The following is a 22,720-nucleotide window of genomic DNA, read 5'->3' as shown; positions in this document are numbered from 1 at the left end:
TGTCATCAAGATCCGCTGCTGGCAGCTCCCTTTTGTAATTGCTGACTAATGATGTCCCAGATGTGCTGGATAGCAGACAAGGCCAGAGACGGTAATTGTAGCACCTTTAGGTCACACAGGCTGCTCACAGTAGCATGAGCAACAGGCGGCTTGGTCTTGTCGTGTTGAAAATGGCTCCTGAGACACTTTAGAGAAATGGCAGTACCAATGGTTCCATAAGTAATCCATTATGTGCTGCAAGTAAAATTGGACGTTCCATATCAATGCGTCATTGACCTTATTGCACCGCTCTCAAAGGCTATAATGGTGTAGAACAAGACCACAATGGAGGCTGGAATGGAAATCTATCCTCTTCAGTGATGAGTCCCTCTTTTGTTTTGGAAGCAGTGATAGCTGGATATTGGTCTGAGGACCACATAGGCAACACCATGAAGAAGGCTTCACGATGGAATGTCACACCTGTCCTACTCTCAGGATTATGGTGTTGGGTGGTATAATGTACAGCAGAAGGAGCCCTCAAGTCTTTATTCCAGGTACACTAATAGCTCGGTGTTATATTGATTTGGTCGTGAAACCAGTGATGCTGCCATTTCTCCAGAGTGTTCCCGGAGCCATTTTTTACAATCCAGCAGCATGTTGCTCGCGTAGCTGTGAGCAGCCTTAGTGGCCTAAATGTGTTACCATGGCCCGCAGCATCCCCGGACTTGTCTCCCATCAAGCACATCTGGGAAGTCATTGCTTGGCAATCACAAATGGAGCTGCCAGCAGCGAATCTTGATGATTTTCATGCCTAAGTACATTCGGAGTGGCAGAAAATTCCCCAGACAACCATTAATAACCTCACTGATAGCAGTCAAGGCTGTAAGTGCAAGAATTTCTGCACGTGGAGCTCATACTTAATGCTGAATAAACTGAAATGTTTTGAAAGTTTACTTTCCATTTCTTCATCATTTGCATATTATTAACATGTCTGTCCATCCTGTGATTTCCATAATTCCACGACTTTTCATTCATGGTGCTGCAATTTCAATGTTGAGGAGTGTGGATGGATGGATTGATGGACAGATAGATATTTTATGCTATGTTTTCTAAATAAAAAACACATGGAAGACATTGAAGGTGAATCATTGTTACCTTTTTTTCTTGTGAGTTCTTTTCCTTCTGGTTTTATATTTATATATTATCTTCTTTTTATTTAATGTCTCTGCAGCTTCCAACTATTCTAGACAGCAGTTCTCGTGGGATCGATCTCAGATTCTGGGGAAAAGTTGTCTCTAATATGTCAGACGCACTGAGAGAGGTATGTGCTCGACCTATTTCTTGTCTATTTTATGGTTTCAGTTGCGTTTTTATAGAAGCCGACCAGTACTCTACAAGGGGCCAGTACTGAAAAACAGCTGTCTACAGTTGGGTGTCAGGTTTGGATAATATTCTTAGTCTTATTTCTAAACCTCTTAAAGGGTCAGACTATAATTTATATGGTATTTGCGCCCAATATGTGGCAATGCAGAGACCATATTCTTCCTTCTGGAGGAGAGCTAATCTGTATGTCTTTATTTTGACCCCAAAAATGAGCAGAGTTTTATCTACCTAAGGACTAGAAGTATAAGATTTTCATTACTTTTATTAAAACTCTCTTCACGAATCCTATCTACTATTTGTATTGTTCTTTTCACTGTAGTTGTCACAAAAGCAAAGTATCCAGGATCTTCTATGGGTTTTGCGACCTATTGTGCAAGAAGGAGGACCAGCGACCTTCACACAACTCATGAGTTCTCTTTCACTCTTGTTTTGTGGTTATCCGGAGGGAGGTGGTTCCAGAGTTTTCTCCTTTAACTGGTATGAAGATAATAACTACAAGGTTTTCCTCGGAGTGAACTCATCCAAGAAAGAATCTAATTATTTATACGACAAGACAACCAGTAGGTGTTCCAATGGAACCATAAAGTAACCGATATGGTTGTAGTTTGATCTACCAGTCTGACAAAACATAGATGAAAAAAGTGTAAAGTTGTGGCCAAAAGTTTTGAGAAACTCCACAGATCTCAATTTCATAGGAAACCTGTGATCAATCCTGAAAAAGAGGGAGGACAAACAAAAGCACAGAAATGATGATAAACTCCAAGCACTGATTAGGCAAGAACAAGATGTCATCAGTCAGGATTTCACCCAGAATCTGATATCCAGCTGCCAGAGTGAAGGGCAGTTTTGGAAAATAAGGGTCAATACTGTAAATATTGAATCTGCATAAACTCGATGTATTTGTCAATAAAAATGTAAACACCTATGAAATGCTGATATTTGTAACCAGAGAAACATCCGACTAAAAAATCTAAAAACACTGAAGCAGCAAAGTTTGTTAAAACCAAAACTTGTGTCAGTCTCAAAACTTTTGGCCATGACTGTATAGTCACATTCACAAACCGGATAGCAGCTGAGAGATGCATTTGCATGAATGGGGAGAAATGAGGATGGGGAGAAGCCATATAAGGCTGAAATCATGCAGGGATCCTCTGCGCAGACGCCGGGAAAGCAGAGTGACTCGCCGTCTTCTGCGCAGAAGATCCCTGCTCCACGAGGATACACAGACTGCCGGAATTACCGCGCCTTGCATACCAGGTAAATTGCGCAGGCGCGGGATCCGGCCACGGGAACTGCACGTCACAAGACCCTGTGACATGCAGGGGAGGGGGGGGGGATATTGAAATTAATTAAGTAGGCTGGGATTTCTTGGCGTCCCTCGGACGCCAAGCATAGGTAAAAGGATTTTATAAAAAACATTTTCAAAGCAATCAGATCTCTAATATGGGCCTTACAGGTAAGTATAGATTCACATTTCTATCACCTGTATGCCCATATTAGAGGTCTGATAAGTCCCAGGGGGGTGACAAATTCCCTTTAATATGTATTGGATATGGACACCTTTGGATCAAAAGGCTGTTGCCTGTCACATTATCTGCACTGTTAACAAAGCATCCTGAGAGGCACCAAGCAGGGAGGAATAATTAGGAGCAGTGACTGCAAGTGCACTTGCAAAGCCCAGTGCACTTGCAGTCTAATTTACGTAGGGATAAAAGAGCAGAATGCTTTGCAATAAAGCAATGGATTGGGATGATATAGGAATCATATAATTATGTAACACTGTAATTCATCAGAAGCATCGGTTGTCCCTCTAAAATGCTACCGACAGGTTTTCTCTAAATAGTGTAAAGTACAGTATAATTAAGGATATATTAATGTCTATCATGTTTATCAATAGCACCATTTTGTAATGCCCTGATGCAAAGTATGGAGTCCAATCCTGCAACCAAAATCGCATGGAGTGCAATGAAACCATTGCTCATGGGAAAAATTCTTTACACTCCTGATGCCCCGGCAATTCGAGAAATTCTGAAGAAAGTAAGGCTTTTTTTTGCTGCTGCTATAATATAGTCCAAACTATTGCCTTTATAGATTTTTATAGTTAAATATATAAATGTCCAGAGTCAGCCATAGTTAGTCGAGGACTTTTTTGCATTGTGTAAAGGGGTATTCTCAAGTTTGGAAGTCATCCTGTATCCACGGTCGGTCTGACAGCTAGAACCACGACCAATCCTTAGAAAAGTTACAAGTTATATCCTATCCATTGGATAACATTCCCGTCGCCGGAGGTTCGACTGCTTGGACCCCCACCGATCCCGAGAACTTGGGCTCTTAAAAGCCTTGTGTGAATGGAGTGGAAGTCGATCATGTGCACTGCCGCTCCATTTATACTAAATGAGAAAGCCAGAGATAACGGAGTGCTGAAATTGACTGGTTTTTGGCACTCCCATGAGAATTAATGGAGCGGCTGTGCACATGATCGACTTCCGCTCCGTTCACATAAGGCTTTTCAGAGCCCAAGTTCTTGGGATCGGTGGGGGTCCAAGCAGTCGAACCTCCGGTGACGGGGAAGTTATCCGATGGATAGAACGTAACTTCTAACTTTTCTCAGGATTAATGGTGGTCCTAGTTGTCAAACCGGCCGTGGATACGAGATGACTTCCAAACTTGAGAATACCCCTTTAAGGTTTCCATTCAATGATCTTACAAATCAGGAGAATTTGAAATACAAAGTACTGTGTATCAGAAGCCTGCAGTCACCCGACTCCGTGCTTCTACATATCTTATAATGTTTTCTGACCAATATTGTAAAATGACTCAGTGATTTATTCATTAGTAAGAGAAGCTGATGTTCTGTGAATTTAATTAGAATAATTGGAGATTCGCATGAATATCTTATGCATCTAAAGCACAGAGCTCGTAATCTTGTATTTCAGGCTAATACTACCTTTGAGCAACTTGAACGCTTGAGGCAAATGGGCAAAGCCTGGGAAGAAGTGGGACCTCAGGTGTGGCACTTCATGCAAAGCAGTGTTCAGATGAATGTCGTCCGGGTACGTTTATTAATTACTTCACATGTGTTTTCTATTGGTAGCTAAAGAAGATAGAGTTAAAAAAAAAAGTGCAATAAAAAAATTAAAAAATATTGGAAAAAAATATGCTTCAATATTCAGTTTTACTTAGTTGCAAAATTGTAATTGATACCTTAAAGGGTAGTCCACTTTCATCAAAGTGGGCTGCAAACTGTGTGAAATAAGCTGCTGAGCTCAGTGACTGGTTAGAGAGGTTGACGTGACATCACCGCTGCAGCCAAAGCACCAGGACCGGAGCTGCGACAGGGAGCTGGCACTGGGCTTATGGAGGGTGAGTACCTGCTGAGTTTGTTATTTTAGGTATTCTACACAGTTTGGGGTCCACTTTCCTGAAATCTCTTTTAGGCCGCATTCACATGTTATGACGATGCATCTTTTTTTTGCAGTGGTGCTGCTTTTTTGCCACAATAAAAAATGCACCAATTTTCACAATTTTAAAAAATCACAGCAAAAAGCATGCATTTTAACCTCAATTACTGCAAAAGAAAGCACCGTGACCGCAAAGTAGCCTAAGAGTATGTTTACACATGATTTCAATACATTTTTTTCTGTTTAGAAAATTAAGGCTATGGCCAGAAATGCGCAGTGGAAATCAGGTTTTTTTATAGTGGGTTTTTGATTCATTAAAACAGCTGAAAGAATTGACTTTGTGCATTTTTGAGAAACACACCTCAGTCAAAAAAACGCAAAGTAAAAAAATATAGCATGTTTAGAAATTTCATTTTTATGTTAGAGTAGAAGAAGAAATCAAAATGCTTTGTGTATACATTTTTGGACAAAATGTTTTGGAAACGTGTAATGCAGGTGCCGGGATGCAACGCACAGAGACACAAGGCGAGAACAGTAAGAGTTGAATATAAACAGTTTATATATATATATATATTAACAGGTACGCTGAACAAGGGATTGCAACAAGGGTAATAAACAGTAATTTGAAGTATTAGCAAAATGCGAAGTCTCTCAAGGTAATGTGGTGCCCTAGATCATGGGAGACACCACGTGAGTTCCTTAACTGTGCATATGGCTCTAGCGGGGGTCACCGGTTATTCCTGCTAGGCCGTGAGTCTTTTTCCGGATAAATTCAATTAGGTCACGTTGAGCTTCTTTAGCCCCAACCGTTCCCCTCCCAACCTGAGTACCTAAACCCAATTGTCCCCGGTACAGTGAGTGAACAGTAGAAGTGACGGCCCTGTTCACGTATGCAGCTCCTCTGCTTTCGCTCGCGTGACTTTCCTGGGGCAGCCGTCTCTCAAGTCCTCTCTGCTTGGCCGTTGGAGGCAGTCTCTCAAGCCTTGGGTAGGGGGGTCCAGACCTCGTCTGTCGGCGGGCGACGTCGGGTTCCGCGAACTCACTCAGCACCGCAAGCAGGTTCCGAGTCTCCTCAGCAGGCACAGCACTCGGGTCACATCTGTGAGGGATCCGGAGCTCTTCTACTGGTGCCCGGCTGTGGCACCTCACAGGCATCTGGCTTAGGCCTGTCACGCGGGGCTTCTCAGCACGCAGGGAACACGTCTGCTCCTTTCTGCTGCTTGGCGCCAAAGACCCCTCAGGTTTGGCTCGCTGGCCTCTTATCTCCCGGAACTCCTTCCTGGAAGTCACCTGATCGGGTCCAGCGTCTAAATCTGCTCTCCTTTCAACTTCCCTTGCATATCTTGGTTCCGCTTGACTGTGTCTGGCCAGCAAATGGCAGCCTCTCTCCATCTTTGAAACATCATATAGGAATTCCCTTACAAGCTCTCTCGCCTTTGCTACAAACGTATCATGTATGATTACATGATACGTTTCCAAAACATTTTGTCCAAAAATGTGATAAAACCCCTTCTTTTTACCACGTTTTTAGAAGATTAGAGCTCAAACACTTTTCATGAATGCATCACGTGAATACTGCCTGAAAAGTAGGTTTCTCCAAATTAGATTGTTATAACTATATCCTAAGTGTCTTCTCATTTACCACCAATCCCAAGAATGGACATGACTTTTCCTACCAATCTCAAGAATGGACTGATTTTTCCCACCAATCCCAAGAATAGACAGATTTTTCCCACCAATCCCAGGAATGGAATGATTTTTCCCACCAATCCCAAGAATAGACAGATTTTTCCCACCAATCCCAAGAATGAACAGATTTTTCCAACCAATCGCAAGAATGGAATGATTTTTCCCACCAATTCCAAAAATGGACAGATTTTCCCCACCAATCCCAGGAATGGAATGATTTTTCCCACCATTCCCAAAAATGTAATGATTTTTCCAACCAATCCCAAGAATGGACAGATTTTTCCCACGAATCCCAGGAATGGAATGATTTTTCCCACCAATCCCAAGAATGTAATGATTTTTTTTCTTGGTCACTAACAAAGCAGTAGATTTGAATGTGTGGTCAGGCTCCATTAATAAATGGGAGCAGTCAATAGCTGGGAGAGAACCTGCCAATATGGCGCCCAGTAGGGCACACTGCGCAGCAAAGACGCGCGGCAATGTCAGTTGTTCTTTTTGGGTGAAACACTGCAAGGGACACAAACATTTCCGACCCCGTCTAACTTCACTTTTTGTTTAAAGGATACTGTCAAAAACCCAACAGTGAAAGACTTTCTCAACCGGCAACTTGGAGAGAATGGAATAACTGCCGATGATGTGATTAATTTTGTGGACAATAGTAATCCAGATGCACGACAGGAAGGACAAGCAGATTTTGACTGGAGAAATGTGTTTAATTTCACTGATCATGTTGTGCGGCTCTCTAACCAGTACATGGAGGTAAGTCAGTTCATATATAATAATCTCTGTTTATCCAATTGTGCAATAACCCAACACTAGAGATCAGAGGGTCCAGTTCAAGTTGAATTTCCTGAAATTCATGGTTTCAAGCAAATTCCAATACTTTGATATTTGATTCACACTTTTGCAATCATTTCCCACCCTGCTGAAGCATCAAAGAGTGGGCTAGCATCAATTTGCATTGTTGTGCAGTCTCCGCATAAAGTCCTGCAGCTATGACATCTATCGGATTATCACACCTTGTACACTGGTGGTAAGTACCTGGGACATCACGGATCAGTTATTCCCAGAGGAGCACAGTTTGCATGAAAGAGTCGTTTTCTATCTCCAGAGTCACTGAGTAAGGCCACGGCTCCAATATCAGTATTCTGTCAGTATTTTTTCTCAGGAGTTGGAGACAAAACCAGGAGTGGGTGATAAATGCAGAATTGGTGACTTGTTTCTATTATACCTTTACTCTGATTGTTCCTCACCTGATTTTGCCTCCCTCTCCTGAGAAAAAATACTGATCGAATACTGACCAAATACTGATAGTGGGGCCGTGGCCTAAGTCTCCCTCTCCTGTAGAGTGTAAGTTTTTATGGTCAGCACGGTCCTCTCTCTCTCCTGTAAAGTGTAAGCTCTTAAAGTCAGCGAGGTCGTGTGTCTCGCTCCTGCAGTGTATAAGCTCTTATGGTCAGCGGGCTTCTCTCTCGCTCCTGTAGAGTGTAACCTCTTATGGTCAGCGAGGTCCTCTCTCTCTCCTGTAGAGTGTAAGCTTGTATGGTAAGTGGGGTCCTCACTCTCTCCTGTAGAGTGTAAGCTCTTTTGGTCAGTGGGGTCCTCTCTCTCTCTACTGTAGAGTGTAAGCCATTATGGTCAGCAAGGTCCTCTCTCTTTCCTGTAGAGTGTAAGTTCTTCTGGTCAACGAGGTCCTCTCTCGTCTGTAGAGTGTAAGCTGTTCTGTTCAGCAGGGTCCCCTCTGTCTCTCCTGTAGAGTCTAAGGTCTTATGGTCAGCTGGGTCCTCTCTCTGTCCTGTAGAGTGTAAGCTCCTATGGTCAGTGAAATCCTCTCTCTTCTATAATGTGTAAGCTGTTATGGTCAGTGGGGTCCTATCTCTCTGTCTTTTGTAGGGTGTAAGCTCTTATGGTCATCGGGGTTCTCTCTCTCTTGTAAGGTGCAAGCTCTTATGGTCAGTAGGGTTCTCTCTCCCTCCAGTAGAGTGTAAGCTCTTCTGATCAGCGGGGCCCTCTCTCTTCTATAGAGTGTAAGCTCCTATGGTCAGTGGGATTCTCTCTCTTCTATAGTGTGTAAGCTCTTATGGTCAGTGGGGTCCTCTCTTTCTGTCTTTTGTAGAATGTAAGTGTAGCGCCCCGAGGGTTCGGCCGCTACAGGGGTATTGCACCTCAACCGGAGGTGTGGTATTCCACTCCCGGGTAAGGAGGGAGTGTGGAACAGGGCTCGGTAGGCTGCATGCATCACACACACCCCATTTCCGGGGGACAGCTCAACGGTGCTCCCACGAGACAGAAGTGCAGGCACAACAGCATCTGTCCCTGGCTGGAGTGGGGAGGGGAAAGCACACCCAGTGATGTAGGAGCAGGAGGGAAGGGTTTCTGGGTATAGGGAGGTGCCCATTGGTTGCAAGTCACCTGGGCTCATACACAGAGAGGGAGGTATATAAGGTGGGCACTATCTTAGAACAGGGAGAGAAGGAGACAAGACAGTCAGAGAGAAGGAGTTCAGCCAGAGAGGGCTGACAGAGAGCTGTGGCTCAGCCAGGGCCCAGCTCCACGAGGCAGACCTAGAGTGAAGGCCGGAGACAGAGGAGAAGGACAGTAACAGCAAGGAACAGTAACAGAAAGGAAAGAAAGAAAGGAACGGAACACCAAGAGAGGCCCAGAGACACGAAGGCAGAAGGAACCCCAAAGGCCCAGGAGATTGCGGGTGACGGGTTGGCAGAACAGGGTACCGGATCCCAAGTTGGTGGAGGCGACTAATCCTCAGCCAAGGACCGGCGGTCGCGATCATATCTTGGTGTGACCCCTCACTACACCTACTAGGAAGGCATACCACATAGGGCCAGGGCAGTGAGCACGAAGCCCTCCCAAGAGAAGGCCCGAGGCAGCTGGACAAAAGTAGTGTCACTGGTGGGGCACGGCCAGAGAAAGGAATAGAAGGGAGTTCTGGGCCACACTCCGGAATTGCCTGGGGGTTGACCGAGCCCCTTGCCTGGTGGACGCAGCACGGCTCGGGCGGTCCTACCTGCGCACAAGTGACCTGGATGAGAACTGTGAGTAAAGCATTTGAACTGCAACACCTTGTCTCTCTGCTTTCTCACCGCGTCAGCACTATTAGTACTGGGAAGCCCGCACCATCACCCCCATCATCCACATTCCCTGCCCTGGGGCTGCACTCCTCCCGTGGGGAGTCACACTACCTCAGCTGCATACCCCATCAGCCCCAGCGGTCTGCCTTGCAGCGGCGGTCCGCACTGACCGCAATCCACGGGTGGCGTAGTCGGACAATTAACTTAAAACCTTACAAATAGACTGCCACTGAATTGACCACCCTGGGCACGGGCCGGGTCACCGCAACGGAGACTACAAACCCCAGCATCCCCCAGCGATCCGGCTCCGGGTATTCCCCGCACACACGTGCACGCACAACAAAGGCCCAGGGGGCGAGTCATAAGCTCTTATGGTCATCGGGGTTCTCTCTCTCTCATAGGATGTATGCTCCTATGGTCAGTATAGGTCTCTCTCTCTTCAGTAGGGTGTAAGCTCTTAGGGTCAACCGTGTTCTTTCTCTCCTACAGAGTGTACGCTATTATGATCAGTGGGTTTTTATCTCTCTTTGCCTTTTCTGTAGGATTTAAAGAAGTTGTCCACTACTATTTAAAATACCCCCAATGTATTTAAACTGTGGAGAGAAGTTTTTTTCTAATCACTTTGTGTGTTTTTTATTGCCTGTGAGCGGCTGACAGGCATCATCTGCATACGTCACCTCAAGTTGGGCGTGAGCCAGTGATGCGCTCCCTGCTGATTGATGGGCTGTGACCCCGCCCACAGCCCATCAATCAGCGGGGAGCGCAGCACTGGGTCACGCCCGGCTTGACGTATGTGGATGACAGAGCTGGCTGCAGCCGGGGGTCACGTGATGCCTGTGAGTAGCCAGTGATAGCGCCACTCACAGGCAATAAAGAACACACAAGGTAATTAGAAAAAAACTCTCTCTTACAGTTTAAATACATTGGTGGCATTTTAAATAGTAGTGGACAACTTCTTTAAGCTCTTATGGTCAGCAGGGTTCTCTACCCACGTATATTTTCCAAGCAATTACAAGCTTTATAATATTGAGGTTTGCACAAATTAATTCACTGCAAATCAAATTTTTTGAGAAAATTCATTGAAGTCGGAAAATTCAAGTTTCAAAAGTTCCACTTATCTCTGACCAACACCTAAAATGTGAGGTCTTACTAGAGCTTAGCTCAGTATCGCACTGCCTTCCACTTACATCTGGGACGCCGTATGTTGGGTCCTTGCAGTGAAGACGAGGATCTTCTATTACATTCATTACATGGTCTAATGAATGTGATTCTCCCCCATTATATTACATTATCTTCACCCCATACATACAAACATAAGGACATAGAGGTCACTGAAGAGCAGTCAGGCGTCTACTGTCAGTGAAGAAACCGTCCGAGGTGTTTTATGTCCCCTCTTACTTTTCTTTTACAACCCTTCTTCTATTAGATTTCACTTTCATTTGTTTCCTTATGGTAATTTCTCCATTCATTAATTAAAAGGAGCTATATAATTTATGGAATATGTAAATGAGCTCTATATGTAAACAATGGACTCACAACAATGCATCCATATACTGTACTGTAATGAGGAAAGCTGCCCGCACACTTTCTTCAGTCTTTTCTATTGTCCAGGCAGGGATGGGTTTGTCAATCCCATTGTCTTGTAACTCTTCCCATAGCTTCTAATTGAAGCTTAAATAATTCTGTCAGTTATTAAAATAAGAAGTGACCCACAATGCCTTCATTTAACATGTCAAATTGTAACTTGAATCTTGAAGTCCCAACTCAAGACGGCTGACACTAAAGAACTGGAATGTAATAAGTTTGTATCAAATTATAATATTCTTGATTTTCACCATAAAATGGAATCTGTCAGTAGGATCAAGCCTGCTAAGCAGTCTATAGGGGCATAGGAAGCTGAATAAAATGATACCTTGATATCTGCGATCCGGTATATTATTCCAGAGGAATCAACATTTTTATTAATATGTAAATGAGCTGTTAAGATCTATGGGCCGGACATAGATCTCCCTTAGAATCAGCCTCCAGAGGCTATTATAAATGAAAGGGGGTGTTACCAGTGTGAGACATGTAATGACTGACAGTCCGCTCTCCTAATCTACGTATCTCACACTGGTAACTCCTCCCTTTAATTTAAAATAAGTCCTGGAGGCAAATTCTCATGGAGATCAGTGTCCAGCCCATAGATCTTAACAGCTCATTTACATATTAAGAAAACTATGGATTTCTCTGGAATAAAACATTGGATCTCTGATATCAAAGTATAATTTTATTCAACTTTTTACGACCTTCATGTCTATATAGACAGCTTAGGAGGGTTGATCCTACTGACATATTCCCTTTAAGAGACATTTGGCTAGATATCAATAATTGTCATGTAATAAATCCCAAGTCATGTTTTAAGGCTTTTTTATGAGTCAGACATTGACTTACAGATTAACTACCTCATATGTATTAATTTTCGGGTGTGTCCTGATTTTTCTAAAACAATCCCGGCAAATTTGTAACATCCTGGAACAAAAATGTGTAGGGTTTAAATAAACCACGCCCATGAATGGTTGATTTCAGAAAGGGATGGGGTTGAGTCAAGGCAGGACTGAAACTTCGGCTAAGTGCAGACAGCCATATATTCTCTCATCGAGAATATGCAAATGACACTCTCACCAAACTCTGGTCATTGTTTGATCAGAGTGTGATCAGAGTGTGTTCTGATTCTTTCGGACAAGGAGGAGATGGAGAAATTTTTTTTCTATCTTCTCCATTCTGTGTGGCCCCAGAAATCGAACTGCACTCAGATGTCATCCGAGTGCAGTCCGATGTTTTTAACGCACTCGTTGACTTGCATGGCCGAGTGTGATCCGAATATCCACGGAAAAAATCGAACATAGGCACGGCCCCACAGAATAATATTAGTCCGAGTGCGATTCAATGTTTTGTCATATCACACTCTAACTGAACATACTCTCGTCTGCACCTGCCCAAAGTTTGTAACTATAATACCTATGTCGTTTTCTTTCATCTGGAGGTGGGAAAATTTGGAAAGCCTTCTGATTGTCAGTTTAAAGGGTTGTTCATTTAAAAAATATATATACATAACTAAGCTGAAAAAGTAAATTTTATCTTTTATAAATATGCTTCAGCTTTCAACAGAAACCCCACTGTTCCAGGTTCGACAGCTTCACTTCCAGTCAAGTGCTCTACCCACAGAAGGGAGAGTTTCCTGTGTCACCATGTGACCAGAGTGGGTGTGAAGAGGACTGGCTGACTGGTTCATTTCAGTAGATAAACCAGTCCCCTATTTCATGGGGAGAAGGGGGCTGGCTTTGCCATTGAAATGCACAGTCAGCCAGCCCCTTACACAGACATCACTGGTGTGGTGAAACTCTATCCAGTGCTATGTGTGGCTGATTGACTGGCTCATATTAATAGCTGAGCCAGTCCCCTTCTCTGCTTATGAAACCTGCCTTGACCAAGGAGGAGACTGGCTTAGCTAATAAAATGAGCAGCGATTTGCAAAACCATTTCAATATGTTTTTGCATCTTCAATACCACTAATTTCAAAGTTGCAAAACACAAGCACTTATTCTCTTTTTTTACAACCTTACCAGCTATTACCCATCATTTCACGATGTGTCGCACTGAATGTGATGACATGATTCATTGCATTATTATTTATTAACATTCATTGAATAAAATACTTTATATGTGAAATTACTTTACAGTTCATTAATCTGAAAAAAAATAAAATTGAAAAATTAAAAGACAAAAATCCGGAATGATTGTATTATTAGTCAACAGGAAATATAAAGCCACAAATTAATAAAAACCCAATCTAATATATTCAGTTTCATCTGCCCTGGAAAATTGCTTCTTAGATCATCCAAAAATGTATAAACCCGTAAAGTCCAATTCTGCAAATGGGAGGGTTAAACAATACAGCCTTTACTTGTAAGAGATGTCTGCCAAGAGAGTAACAACCTGAGAACATCATCTTTGATGTGAGGTAATTGCTCGTTTTTACTATCGGTCTGTTTCAGGAGAGAGGATCAAACAACTTATTGGAATTACTGTTATGTGAAGTGTTCTCCCATCCCAAATTGCTTCCCAGTGACTTTATACACAAGGTCGGGCGGCCCTACTATCCAATATTGTGCAAGCCTTGACTTGGTAAATGATCAAACCCCAATTATTTGTCCCTTTCCTCTCTGTGTGGGCAACAATAATATTAATATGTTGTAAATTGACTTGCTTTTGCAGTGCTTAACCTTGGATAAATTTGAAGGTCACAATGATGAATCCCATCTGACACATCACTCTCTTTACCTGCTTGAAGAAAACAAATTCTGGGCCGGTGTTGTGTTCATGGACATGTTCCCGTGGACTAATCAGGTTCCACCTCATGTGAAATACAAAATCCGCATGGATATTGATGTAGTGGAGAAAACTAATAAGATTAAAGATAGGTAGGTATCTTACGATTTGTTGCATTATTCGAGACATCACTTTCCTCCTTCATGCAAGGTGAAGCTCACATGAAGGTATAAAAATAATCGTCTTTCATCCAGAAAAAAACTGACAATTTTCATCTCTAATGGCATTAATTTTTATACCTGGGCTGGTATTAAACTTTACAAGATCAAATTTAAGTTTCCTACTTTAAGAATTGCAATGTATCCTTATGCAAATTGCCTCTTCAGAGAGGAAGAAGACTAGAACTCTACTGCCACCTATTGGAAGCAGCGATCCTAAAAGTCAATATCGACCCTTTACAAGCCTTGCCACATGACTTAGGATAAAAGCTAAATGAAAATCTCAATTTGCAGACACAGTCTGTTGGGGTATTACCCCTCATCAGTGCAAAATATGAGATCTGATTTGGCTGGGTGAGAGGCTTAAGACTGGGATCTAAGGAGTAACGTTTCTCCTTGTGCATATGGCAAGGCTCGTTAAAGAGTCGATTTTGACTTTTTGGATTGCTACTTCCAACAGATGGCACTGAAGTTCTAGTTCCCTTCCTCTCTGAAGAGGCAATTTGCATATTTACTTTCCCAGTGAAGCATGCATGGTGTATATATGTCTCCTCCCTCTGTCATGCCAGGCCTGGCTTGTCACTCTCCACAAGGAGAAACGTTACCCCTTAGATCCAATTATTAAGCCCCTCACCTAGCCAAACCAGATCTCATACCTTTGCACTGATGAGGGGCAACACCGTGTCTGCAAATTGAGATTCTGATTTGGCTTTTATTCATGTGGCAAGGCTCGTTAAAGGGTTGATATTGACTTTTTAGGATTGCTACTTCTGATAGGAGTCACAGAGTTATAGTCCTCTTCCTCTCTGAAGAGGCGATTTGAATATTTAATTTCCCAGAGGAACATGCATGGCGTATAAGTCTCCTCACTCTGACATGCCAGGCCTGCTATCAGGTTGGTCCGTATGGGATCCTTTTTTTTGTGCAACCATAGAGTTGACTGAGCGAGTCTCATCGACATACGAAAGAAACTAGTACACGCTACAATTCGGTCCGTGAAAAAAAAACACTTATCTGAATTGTCCCATTGAATAACATTAGTCCTAGTGCTGTCCATGTAATGCCAGGTTTTTCACATACAGTACTCAAACCTAAAACACGGCCGTGTGAATTTGTCCTGAGATAGGTTATTTTGTACATCAAACCACTATTTTTTTGGAGAATATCACCCTTGACTAAACAAGGATGCTGCATGTTTTCGAGATCCAGCGGGCCTTCCCTGCCAGTGGGCTTTTTCATTTTATTTAACTCACTTATATAGCGCCATTAATTCCACAGCGCTTTACATACATTATCATTGGCACGTTTCACTGGGCAGGAGTTGGGCGATGCTGCGGGCCCCGTCCTATCAGCAGGGTCTCTGATTCAGGATGACTTGGACAGTGGTGGCTGCGGGAGTGGGGTGATGTTGTGGGCCCCGTCCTCAGAAGAAGTCGGCGGTGAGCTGAGGTTCCTTCTCCCGTACATAGCACTGAGGTGGGCTTAGTGAAAATGGCCGCGGGAGCATGCGCAGATCGAGATCTCGAGAGATGAGAACTCGTCTCCCGAAATCTCGTCTCTTGAGATCTCAATCTGCACATGCTCTGGCGCCCATTTTCCTAAAGGCCACCGCAGGGCTATGTACGGGAGAGGGTAATCATGTCATTGATTACATTTTATTCATCTAAAACTCCGTGTAATACATTCTGTATAGTTAAAAAAAAAGTCCAATATTTGCACCTACACAAATTGGGTTTGGTTTTTACTTGTTTTTAGTATTGATTATTAATAGGAACATAATCCCCTTCCCTAATGACAATATAATCTAAGTAATTTTGCAGTTTTACTTTGCATTTTTGGTGGACTTCTCTGAAGACCTTTTGAGCCTATAATTTTCTGCCCCACTAGTGCCAAAAACTGCATTCTAAAGGTAGATTTAATCCTATTTTGGACGCATGGTTCCTAAGTAACAGGATTACAGCACGTGAACATTCAGTTGGGTGGTCCCAGGTTCAAATATGCAGGTTCATGGGATCAAAGACAAATAGAAGTGAAATCCTCTTATTTGACCCTTGACCTTGAACACTTTTGACCTCTGCAGGTTTGGCTGCTTTCAATAATAAAATTACCCCTTGGTGATCTCTTGTGGTTCCACTCAGAGTGTTAGTGCCTTTGTGTTAAGGAGTAACACAGAAACATGGAGTAAATAATGATTCTTCAGGTCTTCAACATTAGAACATTGTGGATAACAGTCAATGGTAAAGAAAAGAAACAAATTAGAGAAACGGTCTTTCCACATTTCACCCAAATTATTAACTTAACATATTTTTATATAAAGTTTACTACATTTATTTACCGAAATGAAGCCAACATAATTATTTTTGAAACATAAAACTTCTGGTACACTGATGGCTGTCAGCTATTTCTTCTGGCTATGAGACATAGTGTCAGGCTCACCTTTTGAAGTGGACCCACTAAGCCCCAGGTCCGGGTGGGTACACAGTCCCTGGTCATTGGTGCAGCTGGCAGGATGGCACGTGGGAAGCGAGGACTCTTCACAATCTGGAATCTCAGAAGCCACAGGTCAGATAAAGTGTAACTCAGCAGGGACGGATGCAAATAAACACGGTATGAACAGAAAGTGGAGGACACCAAGCGTAGAGGTATAGAAACTAAATCCCAAGACACAGGTGTGTGTCAATGGGCGTTAAATAGGTCTAGAGAGATGATGTCATTGATCCACACCTGGCAACCTGTAAACCCAACATTGAGCACAACAGAGGGCAACGGACCCTGGAGAAGGAAACGCAGCCCGGGATACCCGGAACAAGTGTGTAACATATACAACCACTCTTGCCAAATGTGGATTTTTTCCTAAGGATAGGTGATAATTTGTTTTCACCAAACAAACCCTTTTACCTTTCAGATGCTTTTTAAACAAAAAAAACAGGTGCAGGCCATTGTCAGCCTCATCCCTCTTTCGATGTGTTGGGAACGTTAGATTGAAGGTATCATATGGCTGCAAAAAGGTTTAACAATAAAGGAAATACATGACCTTCAGTTCTCTAAACATTTCCAAATCTACCTAGAAGTATTGACCACCTGACCAGTCTGACCTGCCTGATGCTTGCACTGTCTAAGAAAGTATGAAAAATTGCAAAAATTATTTTAAAAAATTGCTTGTATTGTATTATTTATATTGTCATGTTTTGTGAAGATGTAGATTTAGTATTAATAGTAGTGGTAATAGAACATATCTTGTTTTGATGCAGATATTGGGACCCAGGACCAAGGGCTGACCCTGTAGAAGACTTCCGATACATCTGGGGAGGCTTTGCTTACCTTCAGGACATTATTGATCATGGCATTATAAAGACCCAGACTAACAATGACTTGCCGGCTGGATTATACGTACAGCAGATGCCGTACCCCTGCTTCGTGGATGATGCGTGAGTGAGAACAAAGACTAAAACTTCTAGACTTAATCTAATCGCTGGCGTGATGTGCTTGACATGTACAGTTTAGATGTTTGCACTTTGACCTTGACTTTAGATAAGCTCATATGTTCCCAGCTCCTGTGCTACAAAGCATGCCTCCGGGGTCCTGACAATTATTGGTTTTCTGTTACATCAAGATACAGTGGGTACGAAAAGTATTCAGACCTCTTTAAATTTTTCACTCTTTGTTTCATTGCAGCCATTTGGTAAATTCTAAAAAGTTCATTTTTTTTCTCATTAAAGTACACTCTGCACCCCATCTTGACTGAAAAAAATGAATGTAGACATTTTTGCAAATTTATTAAAACAGAAAAACTTAAATATCACATGGTCATAAGTATTCAGACCCTTTGCTCAGACACTCATATTTGAGTCACATGCTGTCCATTTCCTTGTGATCCGCCTTGAGATGGTTCTACTCCTTCATTGGAGTCCAGCTGTATTTAATTAAACTGATAGGACTTGATTTGGAAAGGCACACATCTGTCTATATAAGACCTCACAGCTCACATTGCATGTCAGACCAAATGAGAATCATGAGCTCAAAGGAACTGCCCAAAGAGCTCAGAGACAGAATTGTGGGAAGGCACAGATCTGGCCAAGGTTATAAAAGAATTTCTGCATTATTCAAGGTTCCTAAGAGCACAGTGGCCTCCATAATCCTTAAATGGAAGAAGTTTGATACCACCAGAAGTCTTCCGAGACCTGGCCGTCCAGTCAAACTGAGCAATCGTGGGAGAAGAGCCTTGGTGAGAGAGGTAAAGAAGAACCCCAAGAACACTGTGGCTGAGCTCCAGAGATGCAGTAGGGAGATGAAAGAAATTTCCACAAAGTCAACTTTCACTGCAGCCCTCCACCAGTCGGGCCTCTATGGCAGAGTGGCCCGACGGAAGCCTCTCCTCAGTGCAAGACATATGAAAGCCCGCATAGAGTTTGCTCAAAAACACATGAAGGACTTCCAGACTATGAGAAATAAGATTCTCTGATCTGATGAGACAAAGATAGAACTTTTTGGTGATAATTCTAAGCGGTATGTGTGGAGAAAACCAGGCACTGCTCATCACCTGCCCAATACAATCCCAACAGTGAAACATGGTGGTGGCAGCATCATGCTATGGGGCAGGGGCGTACATAGGAATCATAGTGACGCGCCCCCTCGGCCGTGGGGTACTCGGCAGCTGGGCCTCTGGCTGCTGGGAATTTCACGGTGGCTGGCCCGGTCCGTGACCCAGGGCGGTCAGTAGAAAGGGGGGTAGATTTATAGGGGATTGGGAAAGTTCGTGACGCCACCTGTGGAATGCGGCTAAAGGGTGCCGCCGCTGCGGAGCAGTCCTCTGGAGCTGGTGTTACGGCAGCAGGGATGGTGTGGCTCTCCACAGGTAGAGCTAGCTCCAGGGCAGCGTGGGGAGTAATGGATGGTGCAGGGGAGAGACGGCAGGACGGTCCTGGAGGAAAGACGGACACTCACACGGGGTTAAGCTTCAGTACCTTTACTGGTGATGCTGCAGGCACGGTCCAGGGTACTCCAGGTGAAGGGCGCACTTTTGGACTCTCCCCAGTGAGCGGGTATAGGGCCTCCTGATCCGTGACTTTACTTATTAAGCTTCTGACCTGCCTGGAGCTAGGCCTAGCTTGGTTACTGTCTCTCTCTTGCACCTGCTGACCTGGTGGTAGGGCCTTCTCTTGGAGATCACTCTCCCTGGACGCTGGGGCCTCCGTGACTCCTAGCCCTGGTACTGTAGTCAGCGTTTGGCAAACCAGGGACCTGTAGTCCTCCAGGGGTTCCAGTAGTCCCTACTGGGTGTAAAAAGTCCCTGTAGGCGTGGACCCGGTGTCTGGTATATATCTCGGGGTGAGCCTGGTATGCTCCTCTGCCCCCCTTGCTACTTCTTCCTTCTCCGCTCGCCTTCGGCCCACTCAAGGCCCTCACTAGGCCTTCACACATGCTGTAGGCCTTGGCTCGCCTAACCACAGCAGCCAGCGTGCTGCCTCTTCGCTGCTCTCTGAGCGTCAGCATGCTCTCAGCTCACTCTGAGCTCTGTTCCTCTCTGTCTCTGACTAACTGAGCTTCTTGGCTCCACCCTCCCTATATATATCCCTATTAGGGCTCCCACTGCTGGTCTGAGGTGGTAGGGTGGAGGTGTGGGAATGTGTGAGGGCCTCTTGCGGAGAAGTCCATCCATGCACCCTTCTGGGTTCTGTGGCACCAATGCGCAGCAGGGCGCCACATTCCCCCCTAGTAAAACTCAGTACTCCTGGACTGAAGCATTTTTCAAAACAAATTAACAATAACATTTCTTCCCTTTATGGGAGGCACTTTGCTTGAACGTTACAGGTAACAAAACGTAATAAATATTAAATATATGTACAATTGTTAGAGTTTTTGAGCAATTGTCAGTGAGTCCCCTAACAGGGTGTCCATTTCACTGCAAAGTACATGGTAGCTTGAGGGACCTGTCCGTAAACCCTCCACGTAGGCCCTGGGCATGGCTACAGGGCATAGGTGATTCGGAGTTGGACCACGTTTCCCGCCACGCCAAACAGGTTTTTGCTCAGTGGTTACCTACAGGGTAATGCAATTATGTACATGTAAACAGTTTTTGGGCTGCTCACAGTCCTCAGCCACAGAGTCTTTTATATATACCCTTACGGGTAACTAAATGCGTATATAAATTGTCCATTGTGAGGCAAAAATAAGTCAATAAATACATACATGAAAATTACACAAGAATAACTTACCCCAAGGGGCAACTATTTATACTGTCAGAGTTTCTCTTTCTACTCTCTGTATCTGACAGGGGTCTGACCTTGCATGCTATGCGTTGACCTACGTAGTACTGGGATGCATGTGGTACTGGTGTTTGTACTACCTCCCATTCTGTCAGTTCTAGGTGTAGAGGAACTGCAAGACTGCCTTAACCTCTCTACGGGACTGGCAAGTGTACCATTGGCTGGGCCTTCTTGCTCTTCTTCGGCCGGTGATCCTTCTTCTGGGGATTCTTCCTGAGCAGGCTCTTCTGGGGCACTTACAGGTCTTACTTGCAGTGGAGGGTCTTCTGGCTGTTGGTAGAAGTGGATCACAGGTATTATCACTGCTCCTCCTAGTTGGGGCCAATCTGCCGGGAAATCTCCTAATTCAGTATGTATTACTGCTTCTTTAGGCTCCTCCGGTACGATGAGAGGCACTTCTTCCTGGGGCTTTAGCAGACCTGGACACAACTTCAGATGGTCTCTAGATACCGTTGCAGTCGTTCTTCCTCTGTCCTTGGTAATTAAACAGGTCTTCCTGTTATCAAATCTTGAATTTAACACAGTGTAGGGTTCCCTCTCCCACTGGTCATCAAGTTTGTGGTTTCTTCTTTTTCTCTTTAGCACAACTTCTCCAGGTGTTAAGGGTTCTGCTGGTGCACTCTTGTTGTACTGTGCTTCCTATTTCTCTCTTACCCTATTCAGACTGTCTTCGACACAGGCCTGTACTCTCTTGTACTGCTCCTGTCGAGTCGTATCCCAGTCCTCAGTGGACATATCTGCTTCTGGCTCTACCACTCCAAGCTCCAGGTCCATGGGCAACTTTCCGGGTCTTGCTCGCATGAGATATGCTGGAGTACAATTTGTGGAACTCACAGGTATGTGGTTGTACAGATCTACCAGGTCAGGTAGCTTGTCTGGCCACTGGTTTCTTTCTTCTAGCGGTAAGGTCTTCAACAGGTCGATGACTATGTTATTCATCTTTTCACATAACCCATTGGTTTGGGGGTGGTACGGTGTAGTCTGGATCTTCTTACACCCGTACAGATGGCAGAACTCCTTGAACAATTCGGCTTCAAAGGCAGGGCCTTGATCCGTCAGCACCTGCTCCGGGTATCCATGGGGCCTGCAGAAGTACGCTTGAAACGTCTTTGCCGCAGTCTCTGCCATCAGATCCTTGACGGGGGCAACCACCAGGAACCGGGAGTAGTGATCCACCATGGTCAAGGCATAGGAGTATCCTGACCTGCTGGGTGACAGCTTGACGTGATCCAAGGCGACGATCTCCAAAGGTTGAGTTGTCTTGATGGGCTGCAGGGGTGCCTTCTGGCTGCTGTAGTCTTTTCTTCTGAGGCTACAGGGTCCACAATTCCGGCACCATCTCTCTATAGAACTGCGCATGCCAACCCAATAAAACCGACCTTTCAGCAGGGTTTCTAGCTTCTTCCAGCCAAAGTGCCCCGCTTGATCATGGTAGGCCTCCAACACCATCTGGATATCTGTCTTGGGCACTACTATCTGCCATACCATCTCATGGGTCCTGGGGTTGACATACCTTCGGCACAGCTTCTCTCTATAGATGAACAGCCGGCTTCTCTTATTCCACAGTTGCTTGGCTTGTGGAGGAGCGTCCTTCTCCAGGGAGGAACCTTCCTGGGTTATCAGTTCTTTAATACGGCTGACAACTGGGTCGCTGTCCTGGGTCTCCTTCCAACTGTGATGAGGTAAAGGGTTTAGTGTCTTACCATGATACCTTCTGGAGGTGCGCTGTTCGTGGACCATCCCATTTCTGTGTAAGGCAGGTAGCTCAATCTCCTCCAGGTTATCCACTTCTTCTTCAGCGTCCGACTGGTGAGGCATTCTGGATAGGGCATCGGCATTGGCGTTCTTGTGGCCTGCCCAGTACTTGATGGTGTACTGATAGTTTGACAGTCGGGCCATCCAATGCTGTTCCATGGCTCCCAATTTGGCTGTCTCTAGATGCGTCAAGGGGTTATTGTCAGTATAGGCCGTGAACTTACTGGAGGCCAGGTAGTGTTTGAATCGTTCAGTGATGGCCCAGACCAAGGCCAGGAACTCCAACTTGTAGGAGCTATAGTTTTCTGGATTCCTCTCGGTTGGACGAAGCTTCATGCTGGCATAGGCAATCACCTTCTCTTTGCCATACTGCTTCTGACTCAACACAGCTCCTAGTCCCTCGTTGCTGGCATCAGTGTACAGCAGGAAAGGTTGGCTGTAGTCAGGGTAGGCCAGGATTTCTTCGCCAGTCAGGATCTCTTTCATCACTGCAAAGGACTCAGCATGCTCTTTACCCCACTGGAAGGGGAGGTTTTTGCCTCCGTTGGACTGTCCTACCAGGAGATCTTGCAAAGGCGCAGCCTTCTTGGTGTAGTCCTTTACAAATCTCCGGTAATACCCGACCAGTC

At 44.4% G+C, this 22,720-nt stretch overlaps 1 protein-coding gene across 1 annotated transcript in view; it reads left to right on the top strand.

The window, feature by feature from the left end:
• ABCA4 (ATP binding cassette subfamily A member 4) overlaps positions 1-22,720 on the top strand; it is a 387,635-nt gene that overhangs the window by 135,926 nt on the left and 228,989 nt on the right. Inside the window, exons 7-13 of the mRNA XM_073643222.1 lie at positions 1,211-1,300; positions 1,682-1,922; positions 3,260-3,399; positions 4,299-4,415; positions 7,014-7,211; positions 13,799-14,004; positions 17,322-17,498. Of these exons, the coding sequence (XP_073499323.1) occupies positions 1,211-1,300; positions 1,682-1,922; positions 3,260-3,399; positions 4,299-4,415; positions 7,014-7,211; positions 13,799-14,004; positions 17,322-17,498 (1,169 nt within the window). The remainder of the gene's footprint in view (positions 1-1,210; positions 1,301-1,681; positions 1,923-3,259; positions 3,400-4,298; positions 4,416-7,013; positions 7,212-13,798; positions 14,005-17,321; positions 17,499-22,720) is intronic.

Source organism: Phyllobates terribilis, unplaced genomic scaffold (genome assembly GCF_046119375.1).
Source record: "Phyllobates terribilis strain yellow unplaced genomic scaffold, ASM4611937v1 Scaffold_8__6_contigs__length_399053987, whole genome shotgun sequence".
Classification (NCBI taxonomy): Eukaryota; Metazoa; Chordata; class Amphibia; order Anura; family Dendrobatidae; genus Phyllobates; species Phyllobates terribilis.
Note: the sequence above shows the minus strand (reverse complement) of the source record. Positions and strands in the feature narration are given on the sequence as shown.